The 14,650-nt window shown below is 38.1% G+C and overlaps 1 protein-coding gene across 1 annotated transcript in view; it reads left to right on the top strand.

Annotated features, from left to right (window-relative positions):
* MMP23B (matrix metallopeptidase 23B) overlaps positions 1-14,650 on the top strand; it is a 344,346-nt gene that overhangs the window by 182,469 nt on the left and 147,227 nt on the right. The window contains exon 5 of the mRNA XM_044061757.1: positions 102-266. Within this exon, the coding sequence (XP_043917692.1) occupies positions 102-266 (165 nt within the window). The remainder of the gene's footprint in view (positions 1-101; positions 267-14,650) is intronic.

Below are 14,650 nucleotides of genomic sequence, written 5' to 3'. Positions count from 1 at the left end.
GAATAAATAAATTTAAAAAAAAAATGAAAGAACTCAAAGACTGGAATAATATTTTAGGGATTAAAGTGAAGTAATTTAACACCGATTTTTCTTGCCCCTAGGAGTATGGCTGACTGATCTTGTGCATGTAGCAGCACATGAAATTGGACATGCCCTTGGTTTGATGCATTCTTTGCATATAAATGCTCTAATGCATGTCAATGCAACACTGAATGGGAAAACATCCATCACTCAAGATGACTTGTGGGGAATTTACAGACTTTATGGTAAGTCACAATAAAAATCTTTTTTGAGTATGAATTTCAGAATGAAAACTTAATTTATGAAGGTGCTGCATGCTGTGCTTACTGTACTGGACTGGAACCAAAGTCTTCTTAAGACACAAAGCCTTGTTGGCTGTTTACTGTTGAAATCAAAGTCTGGTTATAACACAGAGTCTTGCAAGTTGCACTGATGAGAAAATATACTTTGCAGCACAATACTTTATATAGCGCAGTTACTAATAAATAACTTATTCTTATAACAAACAACACGTACTACTGTAGTTTACAGTTTTAATGTTCAAAGTTTTCTTCATGACCAGTATACATGCTAACTTCCATTCTCCATTTACGTCGGAACCTGACTTCCTACATACCTCTAACACAGCTTGATTTTTACAGCCTTTATATACTTTTCTTGGATCCTGTTTTTCTTCTTTTTGGACTTTGTACGGAAACATCTGTTTGCTGATGCTTATATTTTGGACTTATTTTTTAAGGAAATATCTTGTGGGAAAACGTGTACAAATTGTTTTTTTCTGCTGACTATGTCCATTTATCTGTGAGGAAGTACATCAAGCTTTTTCTCATATTGTGACAAACATGTTTTTAAGGAAACATCTTGTAAAAAAGCACATACTGCTGATTTTATAAAAAGCATGTCCATTCATCTCTCAAACTTCCTTGCTGATCCATTAACAGAAGTTTCTTGTTTTTTCACTTATTTTACCCAGAGCTGTGTCACATAGTATCGATGCCAGTTTTACATTGCTAAGCTATATTCCTACATTTAGGCAAACGTTTTATTCAATGCTTTATCTTTCAGCATATTTAAAGCAGAATTGATTTTAATATTTTATTCACTGTTCAACAAACACTAACACAGAAAACCTATTTGTAGAAGTGATGAATTTTTTTTTGATATTGTTATGCAGGTATTTAGCTTGCAGACTGCTATTAGTCACCCTCAAAATACATTGTTATATAAACTGTCAGGATTTACTTTTATTGTTAAATAAATTCTTAGAACATAGTGTTGTACAATCTGATTAGCCAAGTGTGATGTATACATTAAGTCAATATTACTACTGTAATCAAGGGGTTTGTTTTCTGCTGTCTCTCAAGAAATATAGATTATCTTTAGGATGCATGATTAATGTTCAGGTATAGCAGTTGTCACACTACATGTGCTCTCCTCAAATAATGTTTTGCTTCCTGGGTGGGTGCATAGACCTCCTCTTCATCTGCTGGGGAGGGTAGCAAGCTCACACATGCCTACTTCTTTCACTGCTAATACACTTAATGGCTGTCCATTTATGGCTTCAAACCTGGGACACTGGGACTGCAAACCACTGTATTTGCCATGTGCAAATTGGCTGGCTAAACTAATGCACTTCTAAGATACTCTGTCTACATATATATCACCTAGCAGTGGGATTCATAGGTAGAAGAAAACCTATGATAAGTAGAACAGATAACTATGAGTGGAGGTGACATGCACAGAAATATAAACTTGACATAGGATAAACACATCTCTTCCCAAGCCGTCATTTGCTTCCACCTAATATGCCATTGTGTGCCTTCACTCATGCTGCACACCTGTTTGAATGGTACCACCTGTACCAGATGACTTTTACAGGACGTCACTGTTTTCTGAAGATATGCCTCCTAGTTCTTAATATGTTTTCTAGTAGTGCTCTTTACTTCACTCATGACTTCTTGAGTGAGAACATTTTCTAAAACAGATTACATTTTAGTTGGCCCCTGTCAGATACTGAAGGGTCTTGTCATATCCACCCACCCCGTGCTTCATACTTTCTTCATATACACCAAAGCTTCTCTTAGTCACTCATTATTGTCATATGTTGGAGACCCTAAAGTATTTAAGTTATCTCTGCTGAGCTGCCTGTATGCTGAGTCCTTCTGGAAGCTTTTTATTTTTAAATATTATAATTTATAACTGCTTTTCCAGGCAAGTCTGTTAGGCACAGAACCTGCTCTGTAGTCACGGCATCCCTCATTCTGATCCTGTGCCATAGTCCTCTGCCCATAATAATGTACAATCCTAATAGATCATTGTGATGATAAGGGCATTCCCCATGGAATGTCTCCTTCCAGGAAATGAAGTCTTACTTGCTAGCAGAAACTGTTTTCAAGTGCTGTCCAGGTTACAGCTGTGATCTCTTCTTTGGTAAAGAGGCAAGTCGTTGTATGTTTCAGACAGTGCTTTTTAGATATAGACCATTCCAATTTTCTTGTTCTTAGCATCACAGAGTGTATATTGACTCATTTGTCTTAATGCCCTCTGTTCCATCTTGCTATTAATGTTCCTTGTTTCTGCTACTAAGAGCCTCTGCAATGGCAGAGCCTGCCCACCTGCCTGGGCCCCCGACCTTGGAAAGATAATCACTAATAGCAAGCTGTCTTCTCCATTGTTGCATGCCCCCCATAGGCCAGATTCACTTTATAATCTCAAAATATTCAAATATCTCGAGACTATAAACCCGAAAAATCAAAATACCGAAACCCCAAAAGCACGAAATTCAAAATCGCGACTTATAAACACACCCTACACCACACAAACACACATACACCTTCCTCCCCACACTACAACAAACAAATAAAACACACAATAACACAAATACACGAACCTACCCTACATATAAGCAGGGGTGCAAGCCCCCCTGCACCCCCCATGTAGGGGCAAGCCCCCTATACCCCCACTACTTATATATACTAACTCCGAGGTCACACTAAAAAGACAAAGACACAAAACCCACCACTACACAATCTACATTCTCCTCGCACAAACACACATCACATATGTACAAACACCACCATTCTCAACACTTTACACACTCACACTCTTACCTACATACCGTAACCTACACCTTCAACTTCCCAACACACCAACATACACTAAAATCCCTACCCAAAACCTTTAAAATATAAACAGTTACCTGAATTTCCAGCTATCCATTAACACAGATCACCACGACAACCGCTGATTCGACATTTCCGGATTCGGTTATGTGGTCTTTTACAGAACTGGGCTTTCGCTATTTTAGTCTCGAGATACTGAAATTCAATATTTCAGTATTTTGAGATAGTGAAGTGAACCCCATAGGCCACATTTATTTCTGAACCTAGGTCACTAATATCATAGATGTAAATCCAACATCAGCACCAGTGGGATAGCTTTTCTAGAAATTTGAACTGACAAGGATTGTATGAAAGAACACACATTAATTCTCAGTGTGACTGACACTATGTACACAGCTTAATTAATGGCTAGGTCATCGCACCGAAGCCATACAGCTACTGCCAACTATACCTGCATGGTAAATGTAAAGAGTCCAAAGACACATACTATTACCTGACCAAATGTCTTTCCAACTTGAGAACACTGAGGTGGATTTCTTAAAGGGACAACAGCAATGCCTATGGAAATGGTTTAATTATATTGTTAGCACTATGCAGTTTTCCAGTACTGGAGCCACTGGTTCATATGGAAGGATGCATCCCAAGACAGTGCACAGAGAATGCAGGATGGCATGACAGTGCACAGAGAATGCTGCATCTCATGACAGTACACAGACAATGCAGCATCTCATGACAGTCTGCAGAGAATGTTGCATCCCATAAAAGTGCACAGAGAATGCAGCATCCCATGACAGTGCACTGAGAAGTCAGCATTTCATGACAGGGCACAGAGAATGCTGCATCCCATGAGAATGCACAGAGAATCTAGCATCTCATGACAGTCCCCAGAGAATGTTGCATCCCATGACAGTGCACAGAGAATGCAGCATCCCATGACACTGCACAAAGAATGCTGCATTACATGACACTGCACAAAGAATGTTGCATCCCATGACACTGCACACAGAATGTTGCATCCCATGACACTGCACACAGAATGTTGCATCCAATAACAGTGTACAGAGAATACTGCATATACCACATGTTACTGTAGCAAAGCTGTGAGCTCATATCTCTTACATTATGCAATGCATCAGTAATGAAAGTAACTATATTCCAAGCCTGTGATCAGCAGTTGTTATCAAGCAGTACAGCTATCAAACGATGCAAATTCTGCAGACTTCAGAACTGCTCAGGGTTGGTGCTGGTATAACAAGAAATTCTGTTTTAATAATATTCCAATGTAAAAGACATGGTAGCCACCTATTAGTGCCACTTTATCTCCAGTGGCACCCAAAAAATTGCATATGAAAGAAGGTAATGTACTAGAGCTCACCGATGACTCAAATGCTTTCAGGAAATGGCTAATGCAACATGAAATGCATTTGGTCCTTTCCCACACCTTCAATGATGAAGTATTTTTTCTCCATAATTAGATACGAGATATTAACTGGGATTTAAAAGAAATGTACATAAATTTAGTCTGTAGAAACATAAACACATATGGCGTGTTTGTGCTGTTCTTCTTTCCTGTCAGTTAATAAACTACCATGCTACATCTTACATGAAGTTCCGTGTCATATATCAAAGGCAAAGCCCAAGCATATAAGTAGTTGCTCACACTAGTAATGAAATACATCCTTTTATTTTGGAGTTTGAATCCGAGATGTTGAAGAGTGATCTGAATTACTTTCTCCTTATGAAGTAGTATTGTGCAGAGCATTCTAGAAAGCAATTTGCTTTCATTACACAGTTCCAGTGACAACTCTCACCCAATTTGTCGTACCCCCTCCCTAGTTTGCCGCAGCACATTTTGTTTCATCTCCTGCCTTTCAAGTGTCACTGCCACTGGAATTCAACACCTTCTACATAATGACTGTTGAAAGCCACGGTGGTGCAGAGGTAGCATTGTTGCCTCACAGCAAGATGTTCTCCCGTTCGATTCTCGGCTGGAGCGCCTTCTGTGTGGAGTCTACATGTACTCCCCATGGTTGAGTGGCATTCGAAAGACATGCGTGAATGGGTGTGCCTTCATTGAAGGTTGGGCGTCGGGCTGGCACCTCGGCACCATAAAAATCTATTGCCAATCATTAGCAGACCAGAGTTCCACTGTGGTGACCCCTAACTGGGAAATGCCAGAAGAAGAACAACTACATAATGACTGTCACTTTTCCTTACAATGAAAAATGGTTGCTGCGTGTGAGTTATGGAGTACACAGACTCAGATGACAAATTCTGAGTCACTCCCTTAACGTACATGTGCATCTACCTTAGCTTGTCAACTCTCATAGACATTGCTAGATCAATTCTTTTATGTCCAGTATCATGTTAACAATAGCTGTCCAAGACCTCTCATGACACAAGACAATAGTACACAAAAAGTTTATTTTTTCATGCCTTTAATTGTGAATCATAACATAGCAGAATATGCATAGGTGTATGCTTGGATAGTTGGACTTTTAAATGTGAGTGTCAGCTGATAAATGAACAGCTTGCATATATAGACTTTTAAAAATGAGTGAGGGCTCATATATGACATTAAGGCTATCCTTATTTAACATGACTACAAAGTGATCAGATTGGAACCACAGCATACACATTGACACTGGCATACAGACACCCATGCACACAAATACACATGCACTTACTCACGTGCTCGCACATGCATGTACACTCACTCACACACACACACACACACACACACACACACACACACACACACACACACACACACATACACACACACAAAACTTAACTTTTTAAAAAGGATCCACTACCTCGTCTAAACTCATCCAAGATCACATCACAGAATTCATAAAGATTGCATAAGTTCACACATTCTCATAATGCATGCACTCAATTTAATCATTTTTACTAGCAAATGTAACATCACAAAGAAGTGTTTTTGCTGGAGGCAATCAACCCTGCACCCTGATGTAGAGAATTTTAATCCAAACCCCTTACTTTGTTAATCTAACTACAAGGTTACTGTACTTTGGTGGAAAACAATGGGCAAGGTAACACCTGTCTTGCTCTTTCTCCAAGGTGTACTGACCTCAGACCACACACAACTCATTGTCATGCAAGTATTACAACCTCTCTCTGTACTGTGAATTAAGTAATGAAATATAAGCAAAATGCAAGCTCAGCCTGTTACGGTCAAGTAACTGTGTCTCAAGCAGAGATGATCTAAGCCAGCTACTACAAGCTTTATAAAAGACATTATCCAGACTTGCAAGTGTACTGTTATATATTTCTTAACATTTCCATAGGTATGCATGACAAAATATACACAAAAATGTGCCCTCATGCATGTCTATTTATGTCTCAGTAATTTCAGAGTAGTAATGCTGGTTTGAAACAAACTGTGCTAATGCTTGTGTATATTTTAGTATTACTGATGAATTATATTACAGAAAAAAGAAAACACTTGCAAACTACTATGTACTAAGTTCTTTGAACCACAGACGGACAGCTCTCAGCAGGTACAATGAATTCTTATCCCATAGTAAACACACACACATACACACTTGCACTTTTAAAATAAGCAAAGTCTCTAGAGATGGTGTTACAGATGCGCACCCTGCAAGGTTCCATACTATGTTTATTCTTAAAAAAAAAAAAAAAAAGAATAAAGAATGTATTTTCCTTACTGTACTCAAGTAATTATGGCACCAGAATGGCAATCTCATTTTTCTCAATGGCTTTAATGCTTATATAGCAAATATCATATATTCCTTCTCTTTCTCAAGAAAATTGATACAATGAGCTCAAACAACAAAATCATATTTGGAGTCATCCATTAACTAGATTGTTTCACAAAGCCTTGAATGCTGAAGGCATTACAATGGTAAATAAAACATTTTATTCTTATAATGATTTTAAAACAGTAAATATTTTTCAGCCTGTATGCAGTTTTGACATATGATAAGTTCTGCTGGTAATGCTATAACTAAGTTGGCAGATAATCAGTAGGTGGGCTGTTATTAGAAAGAAAGATATCTCACTAGATATTTTTTGTGAAACTACCATGCTCTCAAAAACAGTAAAGGTGTTTACTCTTTACAAGTTCTTAAGGGAATAATGGGACAGTGACTATATCAGATCTTACATGCTCTAGCAAAACAGACTTATTTTCCTTTAGTCTTCTGTTAAGTACCAGGAGTGTTTTTTTTTTCTTCATTGTCCAAGAATCAGATGACAGCTTGAACAGCAAGGACAAATTATTTTTACTGGACTTCAATGACTCGTGTAGTAACTGTATTTAGACCAAATAAGCAAAGCAGGACTTTGAGATATACAGTCTGGGATTAGAAAGGTGTCTTAGTCCATTATTGAGCTCCTAAGTGTAAATTAGGGGACTTTCTTAACAACAGCCTCATAGAAGTCTGATGTCCCTCAGAGTAACAATGCTAGTCTATGACTGCTTGGCTCAGAAGGTTTGAGTTCTTGATTGGTGAGGTGAATTGGGAAGAGTTCTGCTTAACAAGTACTTGGTGAATAATTTAAATGGTCAATTAATACACGGTATCTGATTGGTTATAGCTAAAATGTTTGATAAAGAAATTTAGAAATGATTTTGAGAGTTGCATTGTTTCTTAGATCATGTTGCCTTTTGTGTGTAAACATGCAGCAATATGGTTATGTATGTAAATTAAATGATTACAGTCTCTTCCAAGCGCTTTCACTCGACCACTTGCGAGCTTTTTCAAGGCAAAAAACATGAACTGGAAGTTCATTCACATTAAATACTTCCACAGTCATCACATGACTTCCTGTGGATCTTTCCCAAAAGGAAAATCACCATATAAGGCAAATTCTAAAATACATTCTTATTGTCATTAAAAAATGATTCATTTTGTAAAAATGTCTTGGCAACTGAATAATCATGTTAAACATAACATTAAATCAAAATGTTACAATGTACCAAGAAAATTCTGCAGAGTGTTTTTGTAATCACAAATAAATGCAGTAACCCCTTTTGAACATCGGGGGTAAAATCAAGATTCCAAATTAAAATCTAGGGCTAAAAAGGGGTCACCTCAGTTGCCAAGACATTTTTACAAAATGAATCATTTTTTAATGACAATAAGAATGTATTTTAGAATTTGCCTTATATGGTGATTTTCCTTTTGGGAAAGATCCACAGGAAGTCATGTGATGACTGTGGAAGTATTTAATGTGAATGAACTTCCAGTTCATGTTTTTTGCCTTGAAAAAGCTTGCAAGTGGTCGAGTGAAAGCGCTTGGAAGAGACTGTGATTTTAACTTTGCCTTGTCATATTAAAGGATCTTATTGGAGACCTAGTAGCTGATTGATTTCTTCTACTGCTTATTTTGAAAGCCTTTGTGTACCTGCTTCCGGGTCCTGTGGTGCCAAGTGGTTTGCATTCGTGGTTTGGTTTTGCTTCTAGTTTTGTTTTTTCTAAATTAAATGATTCCTTTCCTGATTACATTAGCATGGAGATAGCATAATTTATTGTGCATAAAAATCTGGTAAACTTTCACCCCTACCATTCTGTCTGTATTTCCATTTTTTATCTGTCATACAAGCATTACTGATATACTCGATTAAGGAGAAAAATAAATGATTTATATAGACATGACATCTGGATGCTGGCAAGGTAAAGAACATAAAATCCAATGTGCCATTTTAAAAGTCATTAGTACACTTGTTCCAGAAGTATGTAGCAAACAAACCAGATCTATAAGATCAAAATGCTAAATCTAAGTGTAATTTTGTTAAAAATAAATAATACACAATCAGTTAAAACCAGCAAAGGCTCACATAGTGCCCTCCAAGCGTAATGGGTATTTATGGGTATTTAGTAATACACAATCAGATCAGAAGAATAAAAGGGGTTCACAGTATACTACACAAATTGCAAAAAGAAAGCTAGCCACAAAATACAAACAGCTATAATTATTATGTTCTTTGAAATACTAAACATATCTGTTTGGATATTAGTTGCTATGTACACTGACTAACGGCGTGGAAAAGAACGGTGGCAATCTTCAGTAACTAAGCAACTGCATTAGTTATAACAACATATGCAGGACTACAAGTTTTACCATTTCTTATGGCAAGAGACAAAAGTATATTGTATCTGTTATGTGATGTCACATTTAAAGGTTATATTTGTTGATGTGCAAGATGTATAAATATTACAATCCCCAGAAAAAGTTCAGCTTTAATATGTATGAATTCAGAAGAATACTACACGGGAACCATGAAAGAAGGTTCTAGTCTAGATTTAAAAAAATCTTGTAAAATTTGATTTTCCAGATACCAACAAAGAAATAAAGTACAAATAATTCTGTATTGCAGTTTATAAAAATTTAGAAGAAAATCATTATCTAAGGTTATGTTTCATTAGCAATTCTCCTTGACTTTGCTGCAACATTAGTAGTGTCTGAAGTACGGGCAAGGACGAAACAACATGGCATATCAAAAAACAGCTAAATGCAATAAAATTGTGTCCAGTGCTGAAAAAGATCAATCAAAATAATTTGACATGAATCCAAAATTAAGACTGACTATGCAGCAGATCAGATGCATCAGTCTGGGGATATTGTGGAGAGTCATAACCATAGAAATGTAAGTGTTGTGCAAATGAAAAATGTATACTATGCAAGAAATTAAACCATTTTGCCAGAGCATATAAATGTTCAAACAAAACTGGCAAGTAAATTAAAAAATCTGATATACAACAAATTTCAAAATATAAAAGGTGGCATGAAAGAGCATATGCACCAAAATTAGAAAGTGACAGCAAACAACTGTACATACTTATTTCTATACAATAAATAGATGTGACAATAGTGTAACACATGTTTCTCTGTAAGAATAATTTACAGGGAAGTCAAAAATGTTAGGTGCCTCAATTAGAATAATAAGGACATATTTATAAGACTAAAGCCACAACCATAATTATAAAAAGCTAATATAGAAATATTTGCATACATTTCAGAGAAGCCACTGTCAATGGAAAGTTGTTTTGAGTCAGATATGCAAGTTAATGAGTAAGCAACCACAACAACGGCATATATACCCACTAATGAGGCATTCTTCATTGAACAGATTTTCTTTGATTTTGTTTTATCACGGTTTACCAAAACTGTACTGACTTGTATGGACCAAGCTAATGATGTACTGCAGTGGCATTTTTTTTTTCACTTTTAGCCACTGTAGCGAATGACCATAGAACTGATATGTATGTTAGGGAGTAGGGAGGTGAAATTCCCCACATGGGGGTGCAGGCAAAAAAGTTATTTTCTCTGTTTAATACTTTTTCAAATTATGCTTTCTGATACTGAAAAAATAGTTATACATGACTCACTACTGGATGAGTTGATCAAGCAGAATGAAAGTCACATAAGCATGACATATGCTAGAAGACACAGGATTTTATTTAATGAGTTATCCTACTGAAAGAACACTTATGCTAACAGATATAACTTAATTCTATAATGCTACAATAGAAAAAAGAAACAGAAAACTATAATGCTATCCTATCACAAAATTAAAATTAGGATAGCAGACTTTGTAGTACATAGAGCTTTACTTTTAAAATGAATAGAAACAGATGACGAAAAAGACCCATGTTCTGTGGCACTGGTTCCTCTCATTAGTATGTTATGCTAATGGTCCTCACTTAGCATACACTGGAAAGGAGCCAAATATTTTCATGAATCATCCTTTCTTATACAGGCAGAGCAAGGATGTGGCAGGGTGCACCATCATCCCTTTACATCAGTATATGCAACATACCAGGGGAGTACACATGAGACTAGCCACTGAGTAGGTCATGGTGAGAGCAGAATGCATATACATCAGTAATGATACCATTGTACTCCCATATGGATCTGTGAGCTGGTGTATGCTGGTTGCATAATCAGGTGCTGAAGCCAGTTGTTGTTTAACTGGATGTGAATTTCATATAAGACCAGCTGCAAACAAGCCTTGTGCATAAGTATCCTACATGATCCAAAGTTAAAAGGTCATTCTACACAGTGAGTGCCTGTATATTCCAGAAGCACCTTGTGTAGAAATAGGCCCCGAAACATGGACCAAAGCTCCAAAGGCGGTAGTGTCTCCATATTCATAAAGGATATGCACACCTCCAGACTAGTAGCCCAGCATAATGCATCTGAGATACTTCAGGTACAACTAACATTGGGTAAGACTGCGATCCAGGTCATAGCTTGCTATAGGTCCCCAACCATGTCCCTAAACTCTCATTCCATGTTCTTAAGCACCCTGGAATCTATCAAGGACAAACCCAATACTCTTATACTAAAAGACTTCAACTACCCCTTCACCAACTGGGGAAACTACTCAAGCACCAATGCACTGGCTTAACGCTTCCGGAAATTCATCAATTCCAGTGCCTAGACCAGTTCATTCTTACCCCCACTAGAGGAAGCAACATCCTTGACCTGGTTATTACTAACATGGGCAACCGTTGATGTGCACCGATAATCAATTCCTCCCTGGTTAGATCCAACCACAAACTAATTACCATGGAAAGACACATCTCACCCACACCCCTCGCAAAGGTATCCACCATGAAAAAACTTCTCCAAAGCTGACTTTGGACTCCTAATAACAGAGGTGGCTAACTTCACAGCACCCGTGCCAATGGAAAATAGATGCATGACTGCCGAATCATACACCAATGCACTGTACGAACACGTACATAAATGCATGGAACTAGCCATAACCAACAAAACCAAGAAGCTTTCCTCCAAAAAAAGGAAGCCAGTCTGATGATCCCCTGCCATTAATAAACTTTACAACAGAAGGAAGAAACTGTTGCAAAAAAAGGTGAAGTCCCAAGACTGAAAAAATTCCCTGATTAGCCTCAACAAAAAGTTGAGATCCCTCATCAAAACCTGCAAAGCCAGCTATGAAGGCAGAATTGCAGCAGACACTAAAAGCAACCACAAAGCCCTCTTTCGTTATATCAAGAATCTCCATGGCAATACCCAGATTTTCTCTGAGTTACCTCACAGTGGTACCTTCTATACTGAGCCAACAGATATTGCCAACATATTGGCTGACAGATTCAATGACAACTTTACCACAACCCCCCCCCCCCCCCGCAAAGGACCAATCTCAGTACTGGAAGAATGCCAGCACAGATTAAAGCTGCATTGTCTAAGGCCAAGAATACAGCTTCTATGGGACCGACAATATCCCCGGCTGTGTTCTACATGAATTACAAAATGAACTGGCACCATACCTGTGTGTCCTGTTCACTCACAGCCTCACCTCAGGCTTTGTCCCTACCGAATGGCTCACTGCTACAGTCATCCCTGTCTATAAAGGAGGAGCAACTACAGACCCTGGAAATTATCACCCAATTAGCCTGATGAGTCTGATATGTAAGGGTATGGAGCACATCATCATGGACCTAATTAACAAGCATACAGGGAATCTCCAAACTCTAGATCCCACGCAATTTGGTTTTGTGAAAGGTAGATCATGCCTGCTCAACCTGGTTGACTTCTTTGACTCAGTCACCAGAGCAGTGGATGAAGGTAAGGCAGTTCATATAGCCTACCTCGATCTGGCCAAGGCCTTTGATACCATTCCTCACTCAGGAATTATTGATAAATTCACCAAACTAGGCATCAACCCCTATATTGTTAATTGGGTTGCAAATTAGCTCACAGATATATTACACAGTGTGAAAGTAGCGGACTCCAAGTCAGACTGCAGACCAGTCACAAGTGGAGTCCCACAGGGATTGGTCCTGGGTCCTCTCCTGTTTGGCATCTACTTCTCAGAAGTCCAGACCAGCATGGAGGGACTCTGGCTGACCAAATTCGCAGATGACTGCAAGCTGAGAGCCATTATTAACTCCCCAAGTGATGCAGACATCCTACAGAAAGGCCTCACTGAGACCAATGACTGGTGTCGAAACCATGGCCTTAAGCTTAATGCCAAAAAATGCGTCACCCCCTTTGGAAAAATTTCAGTTCTCACTAATTACCACATCAATGGGAGCCCACTGAACACTGAAGGCATTATAAGAGATATGGGGACAAAGGTTGACAGCAGCCTCTCCTTCGACCACCACATTGCCACTGTGGTCAGAAAGTTCTTCTATGTGGCACATCTCATTACCAAGGGTTTTGCATCCAGAAAGAAAGAGGTCATCATCTCTCTCTACTCTTCCCTCATTAGACCAATCATTGAGTATAATGCCCCATTTGACATGTACCGCACTAGACACCTGCAACAGCTGGAGAGGCCACAAAAGTACCTCATGAAAAGGATCCCAGACCTTAAACACATGTCCTACACAGACAGACTCAAAAAACTCCAGCTAGTCTGTGTTTCATATCATCTACTAAGAGGCGATCTCTGCTTGACTTACAAAGCCATGTCTGACCCAGCTCTGTTAGAAATGCTACATCTAAAGAAATCCCAGTCCCTCCATACTACACGTTCCAGAGACCTTAACCTCCTTACCACAATCAACAGAACATGCTGGAGGGACAAGTTCATAACCCAGAGACTGCCCATGCTATGGAATAGACTTCCCATACATGTCAAGCAAAGCACGTCAATGGCCCTCTTCAAGAGGAATTTTGATGAGTGGATGGGAAATAGAAAGTTCACCCCGGGGATCACTCCACTGGGTCTACTTGATAGAGGCACTGGGAACTAACGACGGGTGGCACAATGCCAGGGCACTTCTATGGGCTAGGCTTGTAAAGACCCCAGGGCCATTAACCTAGTACACGTCTATGAACCTATGAACCTATGTAGGATGCAATTCAGTCTGTCATCAGTATCACAATTACATGAGTCAACTTTATGAATAGCATTAAGGAAAGGGCTGCACACTAAATGTAGTGAGCACAACTATTTTATGTAAGTATGCTTCTGAATGGGGAGCGTATTTTTCAGAAAGAACTATCTGCTCTAATAAAGAAAGTTAACAAAAATAACAAACATTCACCTTTGTACAGTCAAGAGTCATGCTACATAAAACATAATAGATTCAATGGTAAACTGTGAATAATGGAAAACATACTTTAACCAAACATTATTCTTTCTTGAAACCCTACAGTAAAGATTGTAATGGATTGCAGCTTACAACCAGAACAGACTTTAAAAAAAATGCTTATTCAGAAGGCTATATTTTCTGTAACATAACTGCTCTTTACAGGATGTTGAAAGTGCATTGAGAATGATAAATCCATATTAACTTTTAAATAGTTTTATGGTATAGTTGCTTAATTTTAAAATAATTTTAAATAATCCTGTTTTATTTTCAGAAGACCCAGAATGTGTTGACATACTGTACTTCGATGCAAATGAAAAAAAAAAATTAGGTCTGTGAAAAAATAATAAAACAATGGGTTAGTAGTAACCTAGATTCAACCAAAAATTTTCCTCATAAAAAGTTTAGTCATAATTAATCAGTATGCTAACGTTTAAATTAAGCATTTAA

Source organism: Protopterus annectens, chromosome 2.part0 (genome assembly GCF_019279795.1).
Source record: "Protopterus annectens isolate FY-2018-M chromosome 2.part0, PAN1.0, whole genome shotgun sequence".
In the NCBI taxonomy this organism is placed as follows: Eukaryota; Metazoa; Chordata; order Ceratodontiformes; family Protopteridae; genus Protopterus; species Protopterus annectens.
The sequence above is the reverse complement of the archived record's forward strand: the minus strand, read 5'-3'. Positions and strand labels throughout refer to the sequence as shown.